Source organism: Choristoneura fumiferana, chromosome 27 (genome assembly GCF_025370935.1).
Source record: "Choristoneura fumiferana chromosome 27, NRCan_CFum_1, whole genome shotgun sequence".
Lineage (NCBI taxonomy): Eukaryota > Metazoa > Arthropoda > Insecta > Lepidoptera > Tortricidae > Choristoneura > Choristoneura fumiferana.
Window position 1 is genome coordinate 6,854,473 of NC_133498.1, and position 27,954 is coordinate 6,882,426.

At 37.8% G+C, this 27,954-nt stretch overlaps 2 protein-coding genes across 5 annotated transcripts in view; both read right to left on the minus strand.

The window, feature by feature from the left end:
• Positions 1–203: 203 nt before the first annotated feature.
• The window catches only part of Jasper (JIL-1 anchoring and stabilizing protein), a 29,321-nt gene continuing 1,570 nt past the window's right edge, over positions 204–27,954 (minus strand). The window contains exons 4-17 of one of the 4 annotated variants that reach the window (XM_074108923.1): positions 27,408–27,567; positions 26,705–26,809; positions 22,642–22,722; positions 21,848–22,026; positions 19,367–19,520; positions 18,541–18,577; positions 14,145–14,309; positions 13,592–13,693; positions 12,201–12,335; positions 10,013–10,194; positions 9,328–9,454; positions 8,260–8,367; positions 7,150–7,850; positions 204–5,332 (exon numbers count right to left, since the gene is read on the minus strand). In XM_074108923.1, coding sequence (XP_073965024.1) covers positions 5,276–5,332; positions 7,150–7,850; positions 8,260–8,367; positions 9,328–9,454; positions 10,013–10,194; positions 12,201–12,335; positions 13,592–13,693; positions 14,145–14,309; positions 18,541–18,577; positions 19,367–19,520; positions 21,848–22,026; positions 22,642–22,722; positions 26,705–26,809; positions 27,408–27,567 — 2,293 coding nt within the window. In that variant the 3' untranslated portion in view covers positions 204–5,275. Of the gene's footprint in view, positions 5,333–7,149; positions 7,851–8,259; positions 8,368–9,327; positions 9,455–10,012; positions 10,195–12,200; positions 12,336–13,591; positions 13,694–14,144; positions 14,310–18,540; positions 18,578–19,366; positions 19,521–21,847; positions 22,030–22,641; positions 22,723–26,704; positions 26,810–27,407; positions 27,568–27,954 lie in introns of all 4 variants that reach the window. The other 3 variants (XM_074108921.1, XM_074108925.1, XM_074108924.1) reach the window with 3 other exon arrangements.
• LOC141443200 (uncharacterized) lies at positions 16,232–18,101 on the minus strand. Its single transcript, XM_074108413.1, has 2 exons — positions 17,950–18,101; positions 16,232–17,205 (listed from the first exon to the last, which is right to left on the minus strand). Exons 1-2 carry the CDS (start codon positions 18,098–18,100, stop codon positions 16,232–16,234), a joined length of 1,125 nt encoding a protein of 374 aa, XP_073964514.1. The 5' UTR covers position 18,101.

A 27,954-nucleotide genomic window follows, 5' to 3' on the forward strand; every position in this document is an offset into this window, starting at 1 on the left:
ATCGTCATTCTGACCAGAATGATGAAATGAACTGACGTCGGAATAAGCATGTAATCTTCTCTTTTCTCTGCCTTCTCTGTTTATCAACTAATTCTCTAACTACCCCGAAATAAAATATCTCTTTTCTCGTATATGTAGTTTTTATTACAAATAAGAGCCACAGTCAATACAGTTCCACATAAATGGTTGCCAACAAAAAGTGCACAGTAAATATCAATCGAATGCTTATTGTAAAAAAAGTCTTACTCTACGGAGTAATTTATATAGTAAAATATTTACAACATGCGTCTTTTAACTTTAAGTTCGTAAAACCTACAATTTAGGCTGAAACGTAAAACCTGGAATCCAGTTTTGATCGAAATGCGAAAGGATATTTTCATCGAAAATTTAATCTAAAATTAGTCAATAATCGGGAAGATAACATCATGCAAGGTTTTAGTTCATTTTCCAAAATCATTACTATAAATTTACATTGGCCTTGCTTCTCATACAATCCCATCGTTATTTAGTTTAAAATCCTAACGTTTTAGGCACAGAATATAAATAATAGTAGAAGTGGTACCAGTTACTTGAAAATCTTGAAATAAATATTATTATTATTATTATATTGTAGTGAATAGCATAATTCTGCTTTTAACAAGTTTTCGACTCGAACCGGAAGCCCCTTTTCCGATTAACCCTTTAAATGGGGTAATCAAAATCAGCGAATAGAATCCAAGAATCCAGGTTTGCCACTTCTACTATTTTTCTATATTTAGTGGTTTTAAATCAAAATATCAGCCTAAATATGCATTTTGAGTGTACTTCTATGGGTTTATATACTAATTATAAAGCAGTTCTTGTTCCAAAATAGGTACAATACGACAGAGGTTTAGTTAGCGTACATACAAAAGCGAGTAAAAAATAGTATCCATGATATTTTGACAACTGAAAACTGGTTTCAAAATTGCTGTAACATTAAAAAAACTACAACAAATTTTCTTTAACTCCTCGCAACAAACTTACATTCATCTCAATTCCGCAGACATTGAATAAAGGGGAAAGAGCACCGCGACTACGATTTGTTCCACCCAGATAACCAAGTTCGGTAACTTAACTACATAACTAGGTGGCACATCAAAGAGTTTTCGGTTATGAAATTGGTTACGTTTACTGACAATTTAGGTTCCAGAAAATTAGGTAGTTCCGACGACGAGTGAAACGGGAAGCACAATGCCACCATCATCATCATCATCATCATCGGCCTATCACTCTTAATAATTTTTCTTTCTTAGTAAGAATAACTAATGTTAACGAGTAGAATGAATTAAAATAATATAACAAATATGAGTGATAAAGTGCATGACCGCCGTGTGTGGATGTAATGTGCCCTCGGGGCCCCCCTTACATGCCTTTATACATGCATGTATGTATTTAGTTTTGAGGATTTAAAGAACAGAGGTTAGATAGCTAATTTTCTCTGTCAACAAACTGTCATGCAGTTTAGCAGATATTTTATTTAGAAGTGTTCTGTTTATTTAAGAAAAACAAATAAAAAAAAACTACTGCTGGACATAGGCCTCTCCATTGCACGCCACTGAGCACGATCCACGGCCACAACGACAGCTAGGACCTAATTAATTTAGGAAATAATTTGGACCATACCAGTGTACTAACAGTGTATGTACGATGAATAAAGTAGAATGTTCCACCTAGTTAAGTAGTTATTTAAGTTGGTATCTGGGATGAATAAATTGCGCTCATTAAGACTTTAATTCAATTCTTGAAAGTATAAAGTATAGTATAGTAGCTCCATTAATACTATCGATGATTTCGCCAACGTCGAGTTTGGAAAAGACTCGGTTAGCCGTAGTTCGGTAGCTACAACGTTGCAATCTGACACCACCAATCAATGAGGTAATCTTGACAGATACATCACTAGATGGCGTCAGTATAGAGATCTGTTTGACGTTAGTCTTGTTTACTATCTCGGTTCATTTACTTATTCAACCAATCACAAACGTGAGACAAATGTCAAAGTTGTCAAACGTTCGTTCACATATACTTTTATAAGTTGCCAAGGCGCAAATCTTTCATAGATTTTGTATGGTGATACTAAACTGTGACTTAACCTACTAGCCAACTGAATTGACTAATTTATTTAGAGCTACTAAAATCTAGTTTTCCGGGGTAGAATTAAATGTTTTTCAGTTAGAACTCTGTCTCAAAACTATTGGTAATTGGTGTCAAATACAGCTTGGATCGGAGAGGAAGTTTGAAAACATATTATGTTTCATAAATAACACTTCAGTAAGAATATTGCAACATAATATATACGATATTTCGGCGTAGACTTAATTAATTTACGTTAAAAGTTTTTATTCGCTAAAAAAACTGTTCACTGGCCCAATTTAAAATATACATATAATTTATTTTAAAAAGCCAATGAGGAAGCCTTACGTACAGTATAACATTAAAAAAATGCGTTATAATCTTCAACAAACATTCTCAACATAAGAGAACGAATATTAAAAGTGAAAATATCATTTTAGGAAACGAAACAGCCAATTCGAGTGTGGACAGGAACTTTGCCGACGCGACGAAGAATATGTGCTTTATTTTTTAGCAGCAATACTGTACTTTATTGAAAAATTTCATTAGACGTCTTAGTAATAATATACCTAATTTTTACATTTACCTTCCGCATCATAACCATTTGCACATTATAAAGGACTCTACCCATCACTTACACCATAATAGCACCGTGTCAGGCCAAAATATATTCTTTGTATTGAAAACTATGAAGTTGCCCCCACATGCAGTCGCTCGTCGCTCGATTACAGCGATAAATCTGGTCACGTGACCCCATTTTGAAGGCGACTGAATTTCCCGCGACTCAAAATAGTAGCGTCAAGTCGCCGCGTCGAGCAGCAGCGACAAGATGGCTTCTTGCAGGATTGATCTTGGCATTGGACGCTGATTTCTTAATCTCATTTAGTAGCAGTCGTAGCAGTGGTACAAATAAAAGAAATTAAAGCGAATGAAAAAAAATAACAGTGTTTTTGCCGAAATTGAAGAAGTTTTTTTTTCCAGCGATAAAGCTCAACACTCAGCTTTATCGCTATATGTCACGTGACCAGATTTGACACTGGAAACGAGCGTCGAGCGATTTCATGTGGCCGCGGCCTGTACCCCTAGTGTAATTTTTCTGTTACAAAATACGTCTCGATCGCGTTCGCGTAAAATCTCAATTTGTATGGAAACACGAACATCGCAAACGTTCCGCTAGAGGCGCTGTTCGTGTTTCCATACAAATTGAGATTTTAACGCGAACGCGATCGAGACGTATTTTGTAACCGAAAACTTACGCTAAGGGCACTGAGACTATGCCCACTTCACGTTTCCTAACCAACCGCCGCCGTCGCGTCATGTATGCGCTTGACATTCCGCTCCTGACACGTTCTTATTACAGTCATGGCATGATACAGTGTAGCGAGTAGATACCTTAGACATAATTTGTTTTTAAATTGAACCAAAGTACCTATTTTACTATCAACTTAAAATTTAATTCTTCATGATCACTCACGAACAGATGTAGTGAAATATTACGTTCCCCATCGTGAAAATTCGGACCATACTATATGATAGGTTTTTTTGGAGTCTTTTTGTATTTTTTATTTCAACTCCAAATTTGTTACTTTTACGGGTATCCCGTGAAACCATATCGAAAATACAAACTGAGACATGGATCCACAGAAAAACCAGAAAAAGAGACCAGCACTGGGAATCGAACCCAGGTGATTTGGAGTTGAAATAAAAAATACAAAAAGACTCCAAAAAACCAATCATAATTTGATTGCTTAGTAGCGACATCTCTTGTCTGGGTGAGCGGTTAGTTCCGAAAGAGTGTGACGTCTGTCGACGAAACATAGATGTCGCTAGTGCTGCTGCTTAAGTAGCATAGTAGAAATAAGCAACCTGAGATATGTATGCATAGGAAAAATTCGTGTCTAGATTCCTGTCCAGCAGTGTAGGGGTTATAGCACGCAGCACAGATTGCTGAGGACCTGGGTTCGATTCCCAGTGCTGGTCTCTTTTTCTGGTTTTTCTGTGCATCCATGTCTCAGTTTGTATTTTCGAGACCATACTATAGTTTGTTCGCGTTAAGAATGCAGTGATTCATCTGTGCAACGGCACAGTAAGGTGCTTTCACCGTGGGGTTAAAATACAAACAAATTATTGAATTGAAAAAATACACATAACTTGGTAATTTTAATGAATTGTTAGTTTATTTTGTTCATTTTTAATACTTTAAACTGTTCTCTCGGACATACCGCATACAGTTGCAGTTTTTGTACTATTCTTTCTCCGCTATAAATTACCGAGCCTCTTTTATTTATACGAATATGTAAGGTATTTATTTTTCAGTTAGCACATAAACGACAGTACACAACCGTTGCGTTTGAGAGTGCGTTCAACTGGTCACTGTGAACTTGACTTTCTAATTAGGAACGATTTGATTGGTTATTGGGCGTGGCTAGACCGGCGTACCTTGATATTTCACTGCATTCTTCGAACCGACTGTACTTCCGAATTCTGCCGACGTGTCTATGAATTATTGTATTAACAAGTGACATGTTTGTATTTAAATAAACAGGGTACTTTATTTATTACTGACAAAATGTCTAACCACGAGTTTGAAGTATATCACACGAGATGTTATAACACCCACTATCATAATACAGAAATGTAGTGTAAACAAAAATCGAATAACAATCTTAACTTACCATATCGATTATTAATCCCTGGATGCGACTTTCCCCTACGCTGTCTTAGTGGATACTGAGGCTGACTGAAGTAGCATAACGAATACCAACGTTTCCGAGATAATACGATGCGAAAGGATTCACTACATCTGTATGAACGTTTTCAATTATATTTACTTGGTGCCTTGCTTCGCTCAGTACCTCAAAACGCATATGTGAGCTTGAAATACTAACCATCATACCTAAAGTAACATATTACATTCGTTGACGGCATTGGGCAGTTTTAGTAATGTACGAATAACGTTCGAGGTACTGGGTGAAGCTCAGCAGAACTCTTACAGGCGTTCAAGGCAGTCACTGCCTTGAACATTAAAAAAAGTAATTAAAATTACTAATATGGAAAACATATGTCCAATTTAAGTTTAGCCGTTGCAATGTTGCTTTTTTGTTACTGAAACAGTTTGCGCAAATGGTGGATAGTAAAACACCACTTTATCTTGTGGATAAAAAGTCAGTGGGTTAAAACTGCTTTAAGATTTGGATTTCCTCTTCGCCGGTGAACGCGGGGGCGGCTCAGTCTTCTTGCTCTGAAAATTACAAGATTTTGTTCAAAACTAATTCTGCTTCCCGCTAATATTATAAATGTGAAAGTTTGTGAAGATGTTTGGTTGTTTGTTACCCAATCACGTCTACTGAAACCTGAACCGATTTAGATCAACATCGGTATACAGTTTGACTCCCGGGGAAAGACATAGGGATAGTTTTTATCCCGGAAAATTGCGTAGTTCCCGCGGGATAGCGATAAACGAATACTACGCGGACACAGTCGCGGGCAACAGCTAGTAATTATATAATCTTTTGTCAATCGAACAAAAAATGACAAAGATAAATAAATAAATATCACGGGACAATTCACACCAATTGACCTAGTCCCAAAGTAAGCTTAGCAAAGCTTGTGTTATGGGTACTAAGCAACGGATAAATATAATTATATAGATAGATACATACTTAAATACATATTAAACACCCCAGACTCGAGAACAAACATTCGTATTTTTCATACAAATATCTGCCCCGACACGGGAATCGAACCCGGGACCTCAAGCTTCGTAGTCAGGTTCTCTAACCACTAGGCCATCCGGTAGTCTACACAAAGAAAGATGAAGCTAAAGCGCGTCAAAGTTCAGGAGTGGCCCGTAGCGTCACGTAAAAAGTGCCTGCATTCATTTCATTCCATCATTCTTGTTTAATTGACAAAAAAACGTGTCCAATATTTGGGTCTATATTAATTGGCACTGTCCTAATTGAAATTGGCATAACGTTATTTCGCATAATTATTAATTCGCATAATGTGGATTGGCAAAACGGTAAGTTGGCATAAATTACTATAGGTACACGGAGTCACGCGATACCTAAGGTAGAGGGACCCAGTCGCGCCAGTTGTCCTTTGCCGGTCACACGCGTAACACTTGTGTACGTAGTAATGCAATAAATACATACAGGTTAACCTTGGTTTCCATTCACCACCCCTAAAGACAGTACCTCTATAGCTAACATTACTTTGCATAAGTATAAAACAGTATAAACATAAAATGATTATTATTGCGCTACTATAAAAAATACCTAACATCGAAGGTTAAGCCTAGCAGCCTTCTGAGCCTAACCTAACCGAGTCGGTTTTGCCCTGAACAAGCTTATTCACTCGTTTGATAAAATTATGCGGATTCATTATTATGCTAAATAAGTGTTATGCTTCTTTATAATTATGCAAGTTCGCTGTTGTGCACAATTATGTTATGCCAAGTCTGTTATGCGAATTTATATTAGGACAATTAATGTTATGCGAAATAAGGGGCACCCCAATATTTTCATCTACCTACCTAAAAAAATTCTAGCTAAAAAAAAAGATCATCAACTGGCTAAAAAGTCTTAATTATCACGAAACTGAATCACTGCTGAAGGTTGTTGCTTGAAGTCCCACTTGTTTCGTTTTAGTGTGTTGGGAACCCAACAAGAGTATTGTTTGTTTTTTATTATGGCAACACTGGCTTGCCTCTCCCTCCCTCCATTCCTTTTATAAGCAGCTCGATGTAACGCGTGTCTCTTGTTTTTTTTTTAAATAAAAATAAAACTGTTTTCTCAGTAAAAAAAGCCACAACACTGATTGCAACATAGTGTGCTTACCTATTCTTCTCATGCGCCCATTCACGGTTCCACACTCTTCACTCATTACACACAACCACACTCTCAACCTCATTTGACTGAATTTGGCTTGTGTTCAATTTGGTTCTGACATTTAATTAACTTTTACCGAATCCGGTCACCACGATAAAGGCCTAGTAGTGTGGGACCAACAGATATTTGTAACCCTTTTTATCCTACCTCCTTACTCTGTTTGACTCACCTCTCTCGATCGCTTTGCCCGGGGCTCGTCAACATCAACCTTCTCTTTCTCTTCCGACTTCTCTTTCTCATCCTTCTTGTCTTTCCGCTTATCCCCCACTTTGACACTCTTAGCGTCTTTAGTATCTTTAGAGTTTTTCGCTTCATCTTTTGAATTTTTTTCTTTAGTTTTGGAATTCTTTTCACTACTTGAACTTTTGTCTTCTTTCGATTTTTTACTGTCTTTAACAGTTTTATCCTTTTCTTCACTCTCCTTTTCCTCTGATTTCTCTTTACTCGATTCAGGTTTACTTTTAGCTTCATCATTCTTTTCTTTAGAATTCGATTCCTTTTCCTTCGGACTGTCCTCTACTTTTTCACTATCACCTTGACCCTTATCTTTTTCTTCAGCTTCTGTCTCTTTCTCTTCAGTTTTCTCTGACTGATCATTTAGTTTTTCAACTTCCTTATCAGCTTCTTCTGAGTCAATGTCATTTGCCTTTTCAATATCATTTGTTTTCTCAGTGTCGTCATTCTCTTTGGGTGTTTCGTTAGCGTCAGTTTTTTCAGTTTCTTCCTTTTCGTTAACGTCTGGTTCTTTTGGCTCTTCTTCCGCGGGCTTCTCTGCTTCTTTCTCTTCTTGTTGTTGTTGTTTTCTAGAAGATTGTCGTTTCAGCGGCGTTTTTGATGGAGTGTTGTTTACTTTCTCTTTCTTGCCTTTAGCTAAAAACACATAAAGTAAATTTTATATAAATATTTCAAGTAATTCATGAATAATGAAGAGTTTGTTTAGGAAACATTTAAAACTTTCGTCCTAAAAAAGCACAATCGCTAACATACTTTTCAAACAATCGGGACCCCTTACTGGGTATTTTCGAGCCGATTATAATTTTGAATGGCTCCCGACTGTCTAGTTTTAGTTTTTATTAAAAAAAAATTGAATGCAGCTGGCCTTTCTGATTTTTTTAAATTATTTTTTCACTTTCTGGTCCTTCGAATGCATGTACTTTCATTGGTTTTTAGTAGATTATGGTGCCTATCAATGAAATAAAAGCTTTTATTTCACTTGCAACGTTCGTCCTCGTCCTCTTAATTAATTCTGTGTTAGGTAACTGATATGAGTCTTCCTCACCAGGTGTTGCCTTCTTCTTCTGTGCCGCGTCCTCAGATTCGGCCGCATCGTCCTCATTGGCAGCGTCGATGGCTGCCTTCATCGTGTGGTGGCTGGGTTGGCTCATTTCTAAAAAAATAATCCATATTAGATTTTAAGCTGCGGCTTTGCACTCGCATGAGCTAATACATTTTACTGAACTTCCATTAGAGGGACGAAAATTCAATAAGCTAAGAATCACCGCAAGAAAACTCGCTTTCACGTAAAAAAAAACAATTACAAAGCATTTACATCGGTCCATTCGTTTGAGAGCTACGATGGCACAGACAGACAGACATCGGCGTCAATCTTATAACACCCTCTTGCGTCGGGGCCTTGCGCTCTGTCATTTCTTCAATTTGCGACAGAAACTTGCCATGGCAAAGTTTATCATCATCACATCAGCCGTAGGACGTCCACTGTTGGACATAAATCTCCCCTATCCTCCAGGACAAGCTTAATAGTACATTACTGCAGAGATCAGTAAGTAAGCCATCCTGGACAAGTAGCCGCCAGGTGAGGCCATCAAAGATACGAGGCCAGGCCAGGGTGGCGATTACTGGTCGAAGCTTGTATACTGCTTTTATCAAAAATGATGATGGTGATAATGATAATGACGGTGATTATGATGTGATAATGATAATAGTGATGATGATTGATGGTGATAATAATGATGATAATGATGACATGGACCCATTTCAAAATACTAGTTAACTACACCCAATACAATCGACCCGCGCGCTGTTTGTAACGGGTTCCAAATTTTTAAAGGAGCCCGTAACTGTCCAGGAAGTAAATTTCATACTTACTGGACAGTACGAGGTTACTTCCTGGACACTAGCCCAGTCTCCAGGATGCGTTACTTTCTCCGACAGTTTTGATGATGTAATAATTGCAACATTTCATACCATTTTTGAGAAAATCAACTTTACACACAGCAGTGGCGTGCATTGGGCCAATTAGAGGGTAGGCAGCGCTAGCTCACGCCGCACCTACGCTCGACTGACCTAATGCAGGCCTATGAGGTTAGTCCAACAGTAAAACGCTTACCTATAGGCTCGTGCACCATCTCTAATAACTTGTCGGCGTGCAGCTCCGCGGTGACGGCTTTGAACTGCGCGACTCGCTCGTTGAAGTACTCCCAGAAGGACAGGCCTTCCGGCACGTCGAACAAATCCTGGTAAATAGGACGAAATAAGTTTTTTGCAGATTTTACTGTGCTATGACTTCTAGTCTGGAAAGTGTGGTGTTTTTTTACCCAGGAAACTGGGTAATCGGTCCAAGGTCCATGATCCTGGCACCGTAGGATGCTGATTTATAGCAGCGGTGATATATTTATTTATATTATTTTGGTACAAGGGTAGTTCCACGATCGTTTTAACTGCTATCAGTTTCCTGTCGCGTATATTGAAGAAAAATTTGTATTTTTTTGGATAAATGGCAAGTAATAATGTAATGCCGTACAACGAGACATACGTACACACACGTACGTACGTACGGCGGCATTTGACAACTGGTCTTTTAAACTGATTTTAATCAAACAGACCAAGGCACAAAACCTATTAATCTCACGAAACGTGTGGTTTGCCGAAATAAAGTTTCACTTTATTTTTACAAAAAAAAAACGGAAAGTGAAAGAAAAATATAATGGAACATCCTAGAAAACTTAAGTACCCTACATATTGTAAACAGCATTGTAGAACAGACAGGTGATGAGGTGATGGTTATGACATACCCGCATGGTGATGAACAGCGCGTCCGCCTTGTTCCGTATGCGATGCGCCTGCTTGCTGAAGGTGAGCGCTTCGCTCTCGCTCATCTCCCAGGAGGGCGCGTTGCCGACGTACACGCGCATGCGCTTGACTGTCTCCATGCAGGTCGGGTGCTTCAGCAGCATCAGGGCGGCTAGATCTAATTCTGTTACAGAATTATTGAAATCGGTTAGTTGTGACCAGGTGGGGTCAGATGCAGGAGCAAATCCCATTTATAAATGCGAAAGTTTGTATAAGTAGTGCCAAGAATAAATAAATAAATATCACGGGACAATTCACACCAATTGACCTAGTCCCAAAGTAAGCTTAGCAAAGCTTGTGTTATGGGTACTAAGCAACGGATAAATATAATTATATGGATAGATACATACTTAAATACATATTAAACACCCAAGACCCGAGAACAAACATTCGTATTTTTCATACACGGGAATCGAACCCGGGACCTCAAGCTTCGTAGTCAGGTTCTCTAACCACTAGGCCATCTGGTCGTCAAGAGAGTTGAAGTGAATGATTACACACACAGCTATTGGCTCTGTGCAGGACATCAAAGCCACCTAGCGTCGGCAACTTTTATGGCTCTGAGGCTCTGACGTTTTGAAATTTCATCGCGACATTGTGACAAAAATCAAACCTATAACGTATTAATTTATAATACAAAATTACTGTGATACCGTGATTTGGGTGGACAAAAGGTTGTGAATTCATTTTTGGTCATTAATATGAAATGAGGTAAGTAAAATTTATTCAAAAAGTGTGTTTTATTTTCGTTATGTCAGGGTTTGTTAACTTCATGTTTAGTTGTACTTTTACTGTAAAACGAAAAGATAAAGCTATCTTATTGGTTTCTTTGAATAAAAGTAAAACTATTATAATTGTTCTTATATCGCTAGTAATAAATTAAATATCGTTTTCAGATCAAAATGAGTATCATTTTGAAGACCGATTTTGTGAGTATCACTCAATATAAAATTTCAACCACAAACCGTTTCATAAGGAAAATTGTTGCTGGACATGTCAGAGATGTAGAGGAATTAAGAACAAAACAGGGACAGTGTTCAATAATTCAAGCTCGCATCATAACACAAACATCTATTACTAAAATTAGGTAGTTAAAGTCTTCACAAATTGCTTTGTTAATGACATATTCATATGAGTATGACAGATGACAGAGCCAGAACTATTTCTACTTTGCTTTGCTACTGCGATAGATTTCATCACCCCCACCTAGTACTCCGCACCCTTCCAATATGAAGCATTGTATAAAGGTGTGGCCACATGCAGTCGCTCGTTTGCGGCGATAAATCTGGTCACGTGTCCCATTTTGAATGTGATTTTGAACTTCCCGCGACTCAAAAAAAAGTAGCGTCAAGTCGCCGCGTCGAGCAGTAGCGACAAGATGGCTGCTTGCAGAAATAATCTTGGTCTTGAAAGCTGATTTCTTAATCTCATTTAGTAGCAATCGTGGCAGTGGTACAAATAAAAGAAATTGGAATGAATGCAAAAAAAATACACTGTTTTTGCCGAAATTGAAGAGTTTTTTTTTAACGATAAAGCTCAACATTTTCAGCTTTATGGCTGAGCCACAAGGAACTACCTCAAAACTGTCACAACTCCTAACTTTAGTGATTTTTATCCCATAAAATCATACTTTAAGGGGCTGTTACAAGCACCACCCGTTGATTAAATTTATTTGATGGATAAATGTCATGCCGTCTCCGTCTATTCGAACAAAACAAACAGAGACGGCATCTCACTGATACGTCAAATAAATTTAATCAATGGATGGTGAAACAGCCCCTTAAACTACTAATAATTCTCAAGCAAACTTAGCCGTTATAGTTTTCCTTGAAAGTTTGATATACTTACTACCATTCTGAATTTTTTCAAATTTTTCCACCCACCGGTTTAGATTTTAGAGGGGGGGGGGGACGCTCGAATTTAATTAACGAATTTCATGCCGTCTCCGTCTATTCGAACAAAACAAACAGAGACGGCATCTCACTTATACGTCAAATAAATTTAATCAATGGATGGTGAAACATGTGCTTTATAAGTAACCCAGACGACGTTACCATGGCAACCAGCTACACTAAAAAGTTGATTGACCCTCAAAGCAAAGTTGTAGTTTACAATTTACGAACCACCTACCTAGGATCTCGTCAATCAACTTGAGGCATAGCTCCGTATCGGCCTTCTCGAGGCTGAGACAGGTCTTTATCTTCGCGTCCAACTCGATAAGCTTCATCTCCGTCTTGAGGAAGTGTAGACGGGACTTCTTTATTTCTGGAAAAGATATTATGAATAAGTATTACACGGTGTTACAAAAGGAAAGAAAGAAAGAAAGATCTATTTAGTTCCATCAGTACCACCACCGTACAGTAATAAGACTAAAAACACAAAAACTAACAATAATGGTGACACGATAGGATACCAAAAAGGCCTCCACTCAACATGTGTTGCCACACGTAATGTACGTACAATCGCCATCAGATATTTCGGGGCGGCCAAGGTGGCCAAAAATATCGGAACATGCACTCTATTTTTAATAGTATTAGAGTTCCTGTTTCGATATTTTTGATCACCTTGGCCGCCCCGAAATATTTGATGTCGATGATATTTGATGGCGACTGTACAGCAGCGCTGGCTGTGCAAGGCAAGCAAGGCTGGTTACCTACGATCATTTTCCAAAATCGTTATTTACCTGCAGCGTAATTTCCATTCGTTTTATTTCCCAAATGTTTTTTCCCACTATGGTATTTTACTGTGGCTTAATCGGGTTGTTTCCCAATTTTAATCGACACAGAAACATATGTAGGTTTGTTATGTAGGCTACGTGCCTACAGATCGCTAAATTTAGCGACATCGCAACCGAGCTGCGTTAGCTGACCAAGCGAACATGGCGCCGCGTGAGCACGAAACACGAGGCGCTGACCAAGCACCGCGCGCCAGCGGCGGACGCAGCCTCCAGGAGTTAGTCAATTGCTAACATCGCATTGGCTCAGGCTCCTAGGTTAAGTTAGGTTTAAGAGTTAATGTAATTTTTATATATTAAGTAATCTAATTGGGTTTTTGGACTTCGCCTGCGACTTCCATATTTGGTTTAGGTTATGTTAAGTTTGTAGTCGACACTGTGTCTATTAAAATTGGAAAAAATCGGGATTGTGAAAATAAACTTCAAATTTAAATTTATTGAATCCGGCGTAACTTTGCAGAAGTCCATATCAATGCACTGAAACAATCACCTTGCTCACCCGCGACCTTAACTCTTCAGTTCATTAAAATAAGCTTCAGTAAAAAAGCTAATTTGAAAAACAAAGCAAAAATCGCGAATGGAAATTTTGCTACGGAAATAAAGATTCCGATAAATTGATCTATTCTTAATTTTTCATTGATACACAGACCCTATTTCAGTAAAATTACAGTACGCAAAATGTTCATGTAAATTTTTACCTAGTATCTGCAGAACGACCAATGTAAATACTTAGGTAATGTACTTTAATCTTGGCAAATAAATTATTTTCTATTTCTATATCACTCACCGAGATCTCTGTCCTTGTCCAGCATGGCTTTTTGTTCATCAGTGAGGTTGAGCTCCATCACCAGTTGAGCCGAAATCGACTGCGGCGTTATTTGGCCTTTCTCTGTTAAAATAATAGAAAAAAATTAAACTGACATAAGAATTAACGAAATGAATAATTTCGGAGAATAGGATGATATAATCTATATTAGCATAATAAACGAATAGTATAATAAATAGTCATATTGCATAACATTGAAAGCGCATAATGTACTTACATTTTACACAACGAAAAATAAACAAGTAAGACAAAATCGACGAAGCTCCACATATTTTTAGTCTCACAGAAAACCTAAATGTGTAAAACGATATTATGCATTTGGATTTAAGCTGGTGAAATTGAAATGGGACTAGAATAGCTTTATGCAACATGCTCAGGAAGGTATGTAGTCACCAGCACCAATATCTGACACAATAAAGGGTGCATAAATATCTGACAGGGCCGGTAGGACGTGTCAGATATTTTTGCACGCTCCGCTGTGGCTGATATTAATGCAGGTGTGATTTTTTCTTACCAAGCTGCCGCTTGAGCGTGATGGCGTTAGAGGCGGCTTGCTTGTCCCACTGCAGCCTGGAGGCTTCGTTCTTGAAGCTGGTCGGCCGCGACTGGAATAGCTTCACTCCGCAATACGCTCCGGAGGGCAGGTACGTGATCAGTATGTTTTCTCGCTCTGGATCGGCTGTTGGACAAACAATAAATAGGTTATACTTATGAAAGCTTGGAAGTAGTTTAATTTGTTCACAGAAAAACCAGAAAAAGAGACCAGCGCTGGGAATCGAACCCAGGTCCTCAGCAATCCGTGCTGCGTGCTGTAACCCCTACAGCACCGCTGGACAGGAATCTAGACACGAATTTTTCCTATGCATACATATCTCAGGTTGCTTATTTCTACTACGCTACTTATGCAGCAGCACTAGCGACATCTATGTTCCGCTCTCATCGAGAGACGTCACACTCTTTCGGAACCAACCGCTCACCCAGACAAGAGATGTCGCTACTAAGCAATCAAATTATGATTGGTTTTTTGGAGTATTTTTGTATTAAAAAAAAAATACAAAATGACTCCCAAATAACCAATCACATTATTATTATTATTAAAATAATACACTAGCAGCTCTTAGAGCTGATGCGTGTATATCACTGCACTTGTGTTTTTGTATTTGCGGTTCAATGACTCCTTTAGCTGTTGACATTCCTAGGGTATTCTGTTTAGTTGATCAGTTAGATAATTTATTGAATCAGGTGTTACTTTGCTGAGGTCCATATCAATGAACTAAAATAATTTCTTTGCTCACCCGCGACCTTATGATAGCTAAGTTTATGCAAAACATACGTGTTCATGCAGTTCCTCCACCTCCACACTGTAAGAACACACAAATCACACAAACCCATCTATCACCACTACCACGCTACACTGACGCGTTTCGAAATCAACCAGCGCGCATCTTCTTCAGCATAGCTATCATAAAGTCACTGGTGAGCAAATAAATTCTTTTACTTCAATCAGTTAAGATATATCAGAAAATATAGCATACGTGTTTTGAAACAAAAAATGACCAAGATAAAGCGGGTTGTTATAGTGGGGGCCCGTGACGTCACTTCTTAGTAAAAAGTGTACGTAGGTGTGACGTCATCATCGATCATTTAATCGGCTGTATGTCCATAATGATAATTTTATTGTTTACAGTAAAAGAAAAAAGTGCCTGAATTTTTTTGGAAATCTAACTGACGGACTGTTTATAACATTTTTAGGAATTCAGCCTATTGTGTGACAAACAATTAAAAAAGTACCATACAAAATGAGTGACTGGAAAAAATTCCAATAAGTACCTATGGAATGGATGTCAAATGACCTGACTACCGGTTAACATTTTGTCGAACCTTTTGACCTCCACTAAGTTAATTACCTAGCCATTGGCTTCTACACTTGATATATGTACTTGTTACTTATTAAATACTTAGATTCAGTTTAAGCGCCCGGTTGTTTTATGCGATAAACGCTGCGTAAAGGTCACAGCTCATTACAGCCACCCGGCACCCGGCCAGCACCGCCTCGCCTCGAGCGATTAGTATTCTTCATATGATTTTTTATGGGCATGCGCTCACTACATCAACTCTGTAGCGTCACCGGATCGCCTCACTCGCGAGGTTGGGTCACTGCGCTTGCGATGCGGCGTCTACATCAACTCCGTAGCGTACACTCGTTTCGTTGAGGTTCACTCGCCGAAATCAGCCGTAACCTTTAAACGGATGCGTTTGACGTTTGCATCAGATTATCTTTCAAACTGCCCGTCAACGCATTGCGTTTATCGCGGCTTCTGCATTCAACAACTAGACTCATGGCGTGCAGCGTTACTGTCTTTATACATTACATTTGATTAATATATTTGACTGCAGTAGTTACACTAAACATTCGGACAAAAGATCAGTTTTCGTTTTCTTTCTCATTTGAATCTTCAGGAAAACGAAGAAAACCGACGAGTCTCGGGCGACGTTCGCATTCTAGTTGCACTGTACTATAGTTAAACAAAACTACATGGAATAAAAACAAATACTAAAACCATTTAAACCTTTAATCAATTACAATGACAAACTTCGAAATCACTTTTTATTCATTTTAACTGTAGCATTTTCTTTGGGGTACATTTTTAAAATCAAAACTCTCGTTTCTGCATCATTCCCACCCGCATTACAATCTTCCATATTTCCCACATCTTTGATATAATCGGAGTAGAACACATTGAAACCTATATCGCCGAATTCTGTTGTCATTACAACTTTGTGGTTTTTGGAAGAGTCCACGTCAAATCTACCTTTGAATAGCTTTAAAAAGCTATCTTCAGTCGGTATTTCATGGCATTCCTTTATAGACTTTTCTGTACTTTTGCTGAAACATTGTATTTTATCGCCTTTAACTACTTGAGGTTCTGTAAAACTTTTGACATCCAAGTTTTTATAAGTCTTGCCTAGTGAAGTAACCGAAGTTATGGAATTATTGCGTGAAAATGCCACCGATTTTTCAGAGACGGCGCTTTCTTGCGACAAATTCTGTGGTACTTCATCATCGTTGAGTAGATTTATCGAATTGAAAATGTATCCTTCGAATGCTGAATGTTTCTTTGTTTTAGCTTTAGGTGTACTTTGGGTTAGAATATTTGTGTTTGGATAATCATTATTAGGAAAATCAGTATTGGCAGTATTGGCGAAATTATTGTTATATTCTGTACCAGTAAGCATATATTCGTCGTTCGGTTTAAAAGTATTAAAATTGAGCTCTGTAGCATTGTCTGAAATGGCGTCCATAAAATTGACTGGTAAAATGTTGCCAGTAATTTCATTTGTACTCAAATTCTTCACACTTCGATTAAGATCAGACAGCTCATCGTCGAGTAATGTCCCAGTTAAATTTGCTTCATTTCCTTTTTTCACATCATTATTGATTTTAGTCGGTGCGACGAACTTTTTCGTTACTTTTTTTATGTCACTTGCTTTATTCCGTTTTTTACCGAAAACTGGTATTATTTTTTTCACTGGTGATTTGTTTGATTGCTCGCTGATTGCGTTTGTTTTATTATCTGTAAATATTAGTAAAATATATATTTTTTTTTTATAAGGACAAAGGATATTAATTCTGTAAATGCTACAGTGATTTAACATTTTAGACGAGGCTGTCCAGACTTACCCCATACCGTATTGCAAAGAAACGGCCAGATTTGACACTAAATTAATGCCAAACACGAATTATTCCATAAAAAAAAAACTTAATTTATAACAGTTTTTACAATATCATCTCAGCCTATATACGTCCCACTGCTAGGCACAGGCCTCCTCTTAGAATGAGAGAGCTTGGGCCGTAGTTCCCACGCAGGCCCAGCGCGGCTTGGGAGCTTCACACAAACCATTGAATTGCTTCGCAGGTTGTGCAGGTTTCCTCACGATGTTTTCCTTCACTGTAAAGCTCGTGGTAAATTTCAAATGTAATTTCGCACATGAATTTAGAAAAACTAGGTGCGAACCAGAGCTTGAACCCACGATCTTCTGCTTGAGAGGCGATAGGTCAAACCACTAGGCCACCACGGCTTTTACAATATGCAATTATAAAAAATAATAATCAATAACTGCTACACTCAGAGACAAATCGTTTAGGTACATATTTGAAATAATATATTCTTTACGAAGGTAATCAAATTTTAATGATTACTGATTTATGAGCCTTAATAATTCACTACATTTTATATTAAAATTTAATGTTTGTTGACGTTTCTGAGCGTAACAGTAAACGCAGCAATATTTATTTAAAATAAAACGATAAAGTTTACCTTTTGTTGAAGTTTGTTTCGTATCACTTTTACTCGCATTTGACGACAAAGCATTCTCGTATTTCTCGATACACTTGTCAAAATCATTTTTATCTTCGTATTGACTGTAAATATCTTCAAATAAACACGAATCTTGAATAAATTCGTCCATATTTAACGTAATTACGCAAATAACTTCGGCATCGAACTGAAGAAACGCGCGGCAATGAAAAATATTTGAACTAGGAACGCAAGTTTTTTACTTCTCTTATTTTGTTTTTTTAAAAGGCAATGACTGTGATTCAAACAGCCAGAATACCGGTAAATATAGGGAGTCCGTATTTTTTTTTATGGCAATGGTTTTAAAACAAGTCCGAATGTTCGTAACTTTATTCAGGTTTTTCCGCGGGCGTCGTCGTGAATAAATATGAAAGGTTTTAAAAAGTAAGTTTTTAAAAAATGTTTATTTATACATTTGTACGTAATAAAATCACGTATGTTGAGTGATTTAACTATTTTTTTTATAGATTTTTACTTCAAAATTACTAGTGAATATTTTATCAAATAAATATTTATTTAAAAACAGGTACAGATAGTAAAAAAAGAACTTACCGCTTTTGAATGGTTCTTTCAATTCTCGTAGTTCTGACTGAAATGCAAAAACAATAATTATACTTACCTTTTAACATAAATTCGAAATATTCGAGGATTTTTTAAACAAATCAGTAATATTATTACATACTATCTCAAGCCCGCGGTTTTGCACTAGTGACAGAACAAAAAATATACAAAGGCTAGTTCTTCATCCCGTGGGAAATTTGAAAAATTACTTCTTAGTGTATCACTCTGATCATCAGGGAAGTTCTTAACCATTAGGCTATTCCGCCGTTAAATTAGTTCCTTTTTACAAACTTTCAGTTTCATCTGTCCCGCAGTGTGTAGTCAAATCTTGCAAGTTAAATTCGATCAATTTAAATCGGATTGACTTGAAATTTGCCATACTTAAGTAAATTGCTTGACAATACAATAATCTGGTAGTGACATTCAGGTAGTCCGGCCAGGATCGTCTCCGCAGGACGGAACTCTTCAATGGTTAATGGCATCGACTTGAAATTTGGTATGCAAATGTAGTTTGCGTGACAATGCAGGTAAAGTCGACAAAAAGTACAGTCAGCAAAAAAAGCTTGTATTAAAAACCATTTTTTTACCAAAAACTATTTTTTTAGGTTGAGTCGCCTAAGGCCAAGTACGCACTATCCGGTTAACAGTGCAGTCCCTCTTTAAAGTATCGCCCGAGAAAGAGACAGTGCGGGTAGCTGCATAGTGCGTACGTGGTCTTACGGGCCAAAGACACTAACTAGTCCTTGCTTATACAGAAAATAAAAGATAATTTTAGTTTTTAAATTGTTTATGAGGTGCTCATTATTGGTTGCTTTACCTGTTGTACAGTGTTGTAAGCCTTCAAATTTTTGTCCTGAGGCTTCTCCTTGGGCTCTGGTTTCTCTTTTTCTACGCTAGGCGACGCGCCGCGGCGTTTCTTGGGCGCCGGCGAAGGCAGCGTCGCGTTATCTTCTGTTTGTTCGTCCATATATCTGGAATGGAATAATATTATATATTAGCTTTTGTTTGCATCCAGTGGGAAGATTCTAAATATTGACAGTGTAGTGTAACCATTGGAAAAAATGCTATACTTACTATTCAGTCGCATGCAACAAGTAAGCATTGCATTTTATATGTCAGGATTTACAAACCCAGTGAATAATATTTTGCCATCGTACTTTGTCGGAAAAGTTCGTACCTCAATTGAATCAGCGCTGCAGGGGTCATTATGCTGAGTCAATGTCAATCAATGTGAGTGTCAAACTAAGTACAGTCAAGTGCAAAAATATGGACTTGTCAAACTTTTCAAAAATATGTACCACGCTTATTCCGACGTAATAAAGCTGTGGTAACATATTTTTGATTGGTTCAAATAGATACATATTTTTGCACTTGACTATACCTTGTATAGTGAAGAGATACTACATACAATTGGCTGTGTGCACGACATCAGCGCCACCTAGCGTCCGCAACTTTTTTGGTTCTGAGGCTCTGACGTTTTGAAATTTCATCGCAGCATTGTGACAAAAATCAAACCTATCACGTATTAATTTATAATACAAAATTACTGTGATACCGTGATTTGGGTGGACAAAAGGTTGTGAATTTTTGCTCATTAAAATTAAATGAGGTAAGTAAAATTTATTCAAAAAGTGGGTTTTATTTTCGTTATGTCAGGGTTTGTTTACTTCATGTTTAGTTGTACTTTTACTGTTAAACGAAAAGATAAAGCTATCTTAATGGTTTATTTTAATAATAGTAAAATTATATAATTGTTCTTATATCGCTAGTAATAAATGAAATATCGTTTTCAGATCAAAATGAGTATCATTTTGAAGACCGGTTTTGTGAGTATCACTCAATATAAAATTTCGACCACAAACCGTTTCATAAGGACAATTGTTGCTGGGCATGCCCAGGATGTAGAGGAATTAAGAACAAAACAGGGACAGTGTTCAATAATTCAAGTTCGCATCATTACACATAAAATTATGTAGTAAAAGTCTATACACATTGCTTTGTTAATGACAGATTCATAATGAGTATGACGGATGATAGAGCCTAGATTATTTCTTCTTTCGGTCACTGAGCGCTGCGATAGATTTCACTACCCCCACCTAGTACTTCGCACCCTCCCAATAGAGAGATGTCTTCTTTCTTTCTTTACTTATCTTGCTATTTCAACTAGCTTTTGTTAACTTCAGCGAGCTAGTTAAGAAAGCATGATAAATACGAACTTTTCCAACAAAATACGATAGCTAATTATTCACTAGATCTGTACTTCATAACAGCCGTTGACTATAGGTGACATAAGGTCTTTTTTTTGTAGTGGGAAAATGCGTTACGCGCTACCCCTGCGCCGTGGGGACGACGCAGGGGGTGTATGGGACTCTCCTCTCCCCTTCGGTCCTTCCAATGAGGGCTATCGCGTATGAATTCGCCACTCGAGGCGCTAGTGTAGCGTGAGGTCTCCGAAATGTCAAATCTCATAGTTTTTGGGTGAGCTACGCGGGTTTATTTATAATTAGAATAATTTTGTGAATATTTTGCAATATCTGAAATTAATTATGGCAAATATGCGTTCCGGGGCAATGAATGTCTGTGTTTTGAGATAGTCTTGTCTTTCGGAAACATTTGTCCTCCCTTTTTTCCGAACATAACGGGGACTATGCAACACTGTGGCATGCTCGATATTTTTATGGTACGGTTTTATGGTGTATTAAATATGATTTTAATCTAAACTTTGTTTTCACGCCCGTAATAACAGACTTTGAAAGCCATACTTAAAAACCTCACGCAACAGTGCGCCATCTAGTGAGACAAAAAACGATAGCCCTCATTGGGAAGGAAGGAAAGGGGGGAGGCCTACCCATTAAAAACCCACCGGTATTCCCTCACCAGCCAAGTATGCGGATGCCAACGGAGGTGACATAGGGCCTAAGTCAAGTCAAGTATTTCTAAAATCAAATTGAAGTCCTGTAAGTCAAGAAAGAAACCGGTGGCGAGTTGTCGTTCATTGTGGCGTTCTATGGAGGCCTTTATTCGGCAGTGGACATCTTCCGGCTGATGATGAAGTCAAGAATATGGACGTTACAGTCAAATTGTGCGTCACAATCGCAAATGTTGTTCTCGCTACAAAACAACGCTTCGGCAAGTGACAGTTTATGTAAGGATTGTTAGTGACAATGTTTATTTTCTGACTAAACATCGTGTAATCCAATCCCATATGTATGCACTAGTGACTAATAGACTGATAAAGATAAATCAGCGTCATACAGTGACTAGACCTTTCCGTATCTTACATATCCAATCCCTTTACCTCTTGGGCCGTATCTTCCTCCCGCTCCTGCTCACGATCTCCTCATCCTTCTTCTCCTCCACCTCTTTAGCTTCCACTTCCACCTCTTTAGCGTCTTCCTTCCTGGGACGGCCTCGGGGCGCCTTCCCCTCTTTAGCTTTGGGGGTCGCAGGCGTCTTCGGGGTAGACTTCCTTCCTTTCTGCTAAGAATACAACATTATCATCATCTCAGCCCATAGACGTCCCACTGCTGGGCAGTGCGGATTGGGAACTATACACACATCATTGAATTGCTTCGCAGCTTCTGCAGCTTTAAAGTATGGAAAATGTAGTTTCAGTTAAACATCCTGAGATTTTGTTATGTTCTAGATTTCAAAGTCAAAAATCTATAACATCAAAATTTCAGTCTAAATGCGGCCAAAATTGCCAAAAAAATCCCACTAATCCACTAGAGCACTGTTGACATTCCCAGTATTTCCACCCATGACAAAAGCCCCTGAAGTCAAGTATTTAGAAGTTTAGATACGCCCTTAAAACACTTTCAAACCCGAAATGAGAGAGCTCACTGATTAGAAATCATGACAGAGAAAGTAGTGTTGGCAATTACTGTAATATCGAAAGAGATGGCACTACTTTCACAGTACCGTCTAACCGTAAACGATCTTACTACCCTTTTTCGCTGCGAAGGCAAATCTAAACTTCTAAATTTTTGTCTGATGTTTGCAGTGTAACAAAAAGAGAGCAGACAGACACATGCAAATGGCCCCTTTTTTCGAAACCAGGGACAATAAACCTCGTATTTTTTTTCTAATCACCTTTCCTTCATCAATGACCAAGGCACCGGTTTCGTCCGAATCATCCACTGTACCATCGTTTACTGCCGTAGAATTAGCGGTCTAAAACAAACACTACTGTAAGCAAATAAAAATAAAACTAGCAAATAATAAGGATAGAAGACGCCATAGATAAATAGACTACAAGAAAAAAAACAGTCTGTCAATTAGATTAACAAAAAATATCGGACGCATATTTTTTTTCTGTTTTCAATAAAACAATTGTATTTATTTCAAGTAACTATACTACTTTTAAATTAAAAAAACAAACAATTAAACAAAAAAATATGGACATATAACCAGACCCTTAAATTGACAGTGTGCACATAATACTAGACTACATTTTTGTATATATTTTTTCATGTAGAATTTTTTGGACTATAACTATAATGTAACGACGAGGTTTACATCATGAACTTTTGCAATTTTGTTAATTTAAGGGTTAGTTCCAAGTAACGTCACACCTTAGTACACTTTTTAACGTGCGGCCACATGCTAGTCGCTCGACGCTCGTTTCCAGCGATAAATCTGGTCACGTGACCCTATTATGAATCTCCCGCGACTCAAAAAAGCAGCGTCAAGTCGCCGCGTCGAACAGCAGCGACAAGATGGTTGCTTGCAGGAATGATCTTGATCTTTGAAGCTAACTTCTCAACCACCTTTAGTGTATAGTGTAATGTATAGTGTAGTCATGGCAGTGGTACAAATAAAATAAATTGGAGTGAATGAAAAAAAAAGTGTTTTTTCCGAAATTGAAGTTTTTTTTTCAGCTATGAAGCTCAACATTTTCAGTTTTATGGCTATATGTCACATGACCAGATTTGACGCTGGAAACGATTGTCGAGCGACCGCATGTGGCCGCACCTTTACTTTAGAACTGACGTCACGGGCCCCCACTCCCGATTGACGCGCTTTATCTTTGTCATTTTTTTTTCATTGACAAAAGAAAAGTACGTGTCCTATATTTTCTGATAAATCTAATTGACTTTTTTTACCCAGGAATCTACCCAATAAGAGTTTCTGTGACAGGCTAGTTGGCACTAGTAACGTGAGGTTTGACAACTTTGACATTTGTTTGTGAGGCTCGTTAAATCATTTCCCCAAAATCGTTATTTCCTAGTAGCAAATTTTCCATTCGCATTTTTTCCCAATATGTTTTTCCTTATTCTCACAATCGCATTTTTTCCAAATTTAATCAACACAGAAACATAGGTAGTTTAGGTTATGTTAAGTTTGCATCGGCCCGGAGGGCCAAAATAACACAAAAGTAGGAGCTCCGCCGTAGCGGAGCTCCGTCGACACTGTCTGTCGATTAAAATTGGGAATAAACGAGATTATGAAAATAAGCTTCAGTAAAAAACCATATTGGGAAGGAAATAACGATTTTGAGGAAATGATCTAACCAGTCGTTTGTGATTGGTTGAATAACTAAATGAGCCAATCGCAAGCAAGACTAACGTCAAACGGACCTCACGATACTAACGCCATCTAGCAATAATTCACCTGTCAAGAAACTGAAATTATAGTGTCTTTTATTAGTCACGTCTTGGTGTCAACAACCTAATTATTAAAAAAAAAGCAATTTTAATATACTATTCAAACTACTTACTATATATATCAGGCAGCATGCTTCAACCATAATTGAGGGCAGATTTTTTTTAATACCCAAGGATAAAATATTAAAACATCCTACTATTATAAATGTCGGTTTGATACTCTTTCTTATTAAAATAGTTGCACAGATTTAAAATGCAATTTGGTGTACATCTAGGTTAAAAAAAATATTTGCCATAATGTACACAAATATACATGCAAACTGTTAGATAACTGGATCTCTGTAATAAAACATAGGCTACTTTTTATCCCGATATTCCCACGGGATTAGGATGTATGCGTGTGAATATGTATGTAGGATGTATGTCTTCTTTATTTATTTCTTTCTTTCTTAATACTGGTTTGATTAAGTAATTTTTTGCCAAGGTCAATGAACTAAAAGAATTTCTTTGCACACCATTTGGTCTAACATCTGGTAGCATAGTGTATGGTTGTGTTGCTCTGGTTGAGTTCGAATCAAAACGCGCCAGTGTAGTGTGGTGGTGGTGATGGATGGGTTTGTGTGATTTGTGTGTGTTCTTACAGTGTGGAGGTGGAGGAACTGCATGAACACGATACTAAGCTTAGAATGCTTGAGCAAAGGTCTTCTATACACACACTTTTGAATATGGTTGTGTGTATAACTTTGGCATGAGCCATCGTAATTGCAGTTACGCATCAGACTGTGAGTACTTTGAAAAGCATGTAGGTGGTAAATGTTTGTGGACCTTGGTGTCGGTGTGCAGTGTTGCTTGGTGTGTGGTGAGTGGTGTGAGGTGGAGGAAATGCATAGCATCTCTTAAGCTTGTAGCTATCGTAAGGTCGCGGGTGAGCAAAGAAATTCTTTAGATCACTGGTTTGATTGTTTACTAGTTAGTAAACTTTACTTGAATATTTGGATTTGAATAATCTCAATGTCAGAGCTCTCGACAAATCATCGCCTGTCTCAGGGGCGATAACTTTGGCTATGAACTGTTTGATGTATGGAAGCCATTTTAACACACAATTCTATCTTGTAAATTGCAGTTTAACTTGAATGGAATCCATCATACTAATATCCTGATGTTTTTTGAAAAGCATAGTACCAACACTTCAATCTATGTAGCTGTTTGAGTAAATGTTTTGCAGGTGGTAGGACCTTGTGCAAGGGCTGTCGCTAATCCTGCCGTGAAGCAGCAGTGCTTGCACTGTTGTTTCGGCGTGGAGAGTAAGACAGCCGGTGAAATTACTGGCACTTGAGGTATCCCAGCTTAGGCCTCTAGGTTGACAACGCATCTGCAATACCCCGGGTGTTGCAAATGTTTATGGGCGGTGGTGATCTCTTACCATCAGGAGACCCACTTGCTTGTTTGCCATCCAGTAGAATAAAAAAAAAGGGTCTAAATACTGCACCGTATCATACCATGACTGTAATAGGAATGTATCAGGCACGGAATTTAACGCGACACGGACTACAGTCAACGGCGTGTCATACCCATAGGAAGCGTATCGGCACCGCTTTTGACGCTCCGTGCATGGTACACGAGGACGACAGTTGGTTAAGAAACGAGCTAGTGGGCATAATATCATACTTTTCAATACAAAGAGTATATTTATATATATAACGACGACCGTATGGCCAAGTGGTTAGAGAACCTGACTACGAAGCTTGAGGTCCCGGGTTCGAATCTCGGCCGGGGCAGATATTTGTATGAATAATACAAATGATTGTTCTCGGGTCTTGGATGTGTAATATGTAAGTATTGAAGTATGTATTTATCTATATCAGTATGTTTATCCGTTACCTAGTATCCATAGTACAGGCTTTGCTTAGTTTGGAACTAGGTCAATTGGTGTCATTTGTCCCATGATATTTATTTATTTATTTTTGCCTGACACATTGCTATTACGGTCATGGTATGATACGCTGTAGTAGGTTGGGACCTTTATGCCTAAAATTACTAACAATGTGCCAACAAGTGACCTGTACAGTCACCAGCAAAGACACTTATTTTTCAAAACACAAAGTTTTTATTTTTAAACTGAGGCAATAGCTCTTCACAAAACTGACACTTCCTTCATCAGAAATCTACATGCTCGTGACGAAAAAGAACACATGCACTTTAAAACAAAAACAACTTCTAGATGCCATTTATGGATGCCATGTCTCACTCTAACCGCCGCGTCAGCGTATTTTTACGTTTGCAATAAACTAAACATATCATTGAAGCATAATACCAGTCATACAAACGTCTCCCATTCTAAGAACACATCAGCATTCCTTAAACAAGTTAGTCAAGTTCACAAACTTGTGAGCAAAAATTTGATTAAAAATATTATATGAACATGGCTCTAATTGTTAATGGCGTAGAATAAGCATCTTAATAATTATGTAGCATTCGGATATTTTTGATTGAATTCTTGCTCACAAATTTAAGAACTCGCCTGTACAAAATGTAAGAAGTATACATACGTCATCCATGGTTTCGTCAGCAGTTGTGTCAGCAATGGCGGAGTCATCTACAGTGTCATTGACTGAATCATTCATTGTATCATCGGCTGGAGCTGGTTCCACATCCTAAGGATGAGAAATTTCAGTAATTTAATGGAATGTGATATCTTTTAAATTGTAAATGATCATATTTAAGACAAAGTACATTCAGGGTATGTAGAAGAACAAGGATCACCAACATAGCCAAGCGAATTACCACCAACTAGATCAGAGGTTTTCAACCGGTGTACCGCGTATATTTTCAGGTGTGCCGCGATCGCCGCGAAGTGTATGCGATTCGTACAAATGGTGTCAACGAGACCCTATTAATAAGCCTCCGCTGTCCATTATATTATGTTATACATATTATGGGTATACTGTACGGAACCCTTTAGGTACTCTACACGTCAGTTTGACTCGCACTTGGCTATTTTCTACTGGTGTGCCGTGGCCCGTGGTGAAACTTTGATGAACAAAGTGTGCCGTTAAAACCAAAAAAGGTTGAAAATGCCTGAACTAGAAGGACAGATGACCTGGTTTATGGATATGGGTGAGGCCTATGTCAAATTGTGGACATCCCACTACTGATATGATTATGATTAATGACAATGTGTAGTTTGGATAAAAGGTAGTTAGCAAAAAAAAAAATTTTTGTTAAATAGGTAAAAAAAAAAAATAGACTTACCGCCAAAGCACCAATAACCTGCTCAAGTGGCACATTGTTGGCAAAGTCATGATCAATCTGCCTAACCCCATCATTAAAGTCTTTGCGCTTCACCGATTTGTTCAAAAACTTGTCCTTGTTCTCAGCATAATCGAATATCATGTTTGGAGGTAGATTGGCTCTGGAATAGACATTAATTGTATCATTTGTAGTCTAGTAAATGTATGTTTCAACTAAATAATCAGTGGCATTATCATCTAAGTACAATTTAAGTACATAGTTTGTTAAAGTTGTTTAGAAAATGAAACAGAACTTTTCTTTCTCATATGAATCTTCAGGTTAATGAAGAAAACTGGCTCTTACAAACATCTAGGTATAAATATCAACAAGAATACTGAGTGACAGAAACCTGAAGTTGCTGCCTATTGTTGTTTACCTACTAAAATTTTCTGTATATATTATATATATAATATACTTGTCGGCTTACTATGTTGAACAAAGTTTTTGATTAAATACAATGAATTGGAAAAGATAATTTCAAAATGTAATACTTTATTAAAAAACTAAT

Excerpts from the sequence above, each read along its gene's own strand:
- LOC141443200 (XM_074108413.1), bottom strand. The coding sequence starts at position 18,100 with ATGGACGAATTTATTCAAGATTCGTGTTTATTTGAAGATATTTACAGT. Across the intron at positions 17,206-17,949 it reads GAAACAAACTTCAACAAAAG|ATAATAAAACAAACGCAATC; the intron begins GTAAACTTTATC and ends TAATATTTACAG.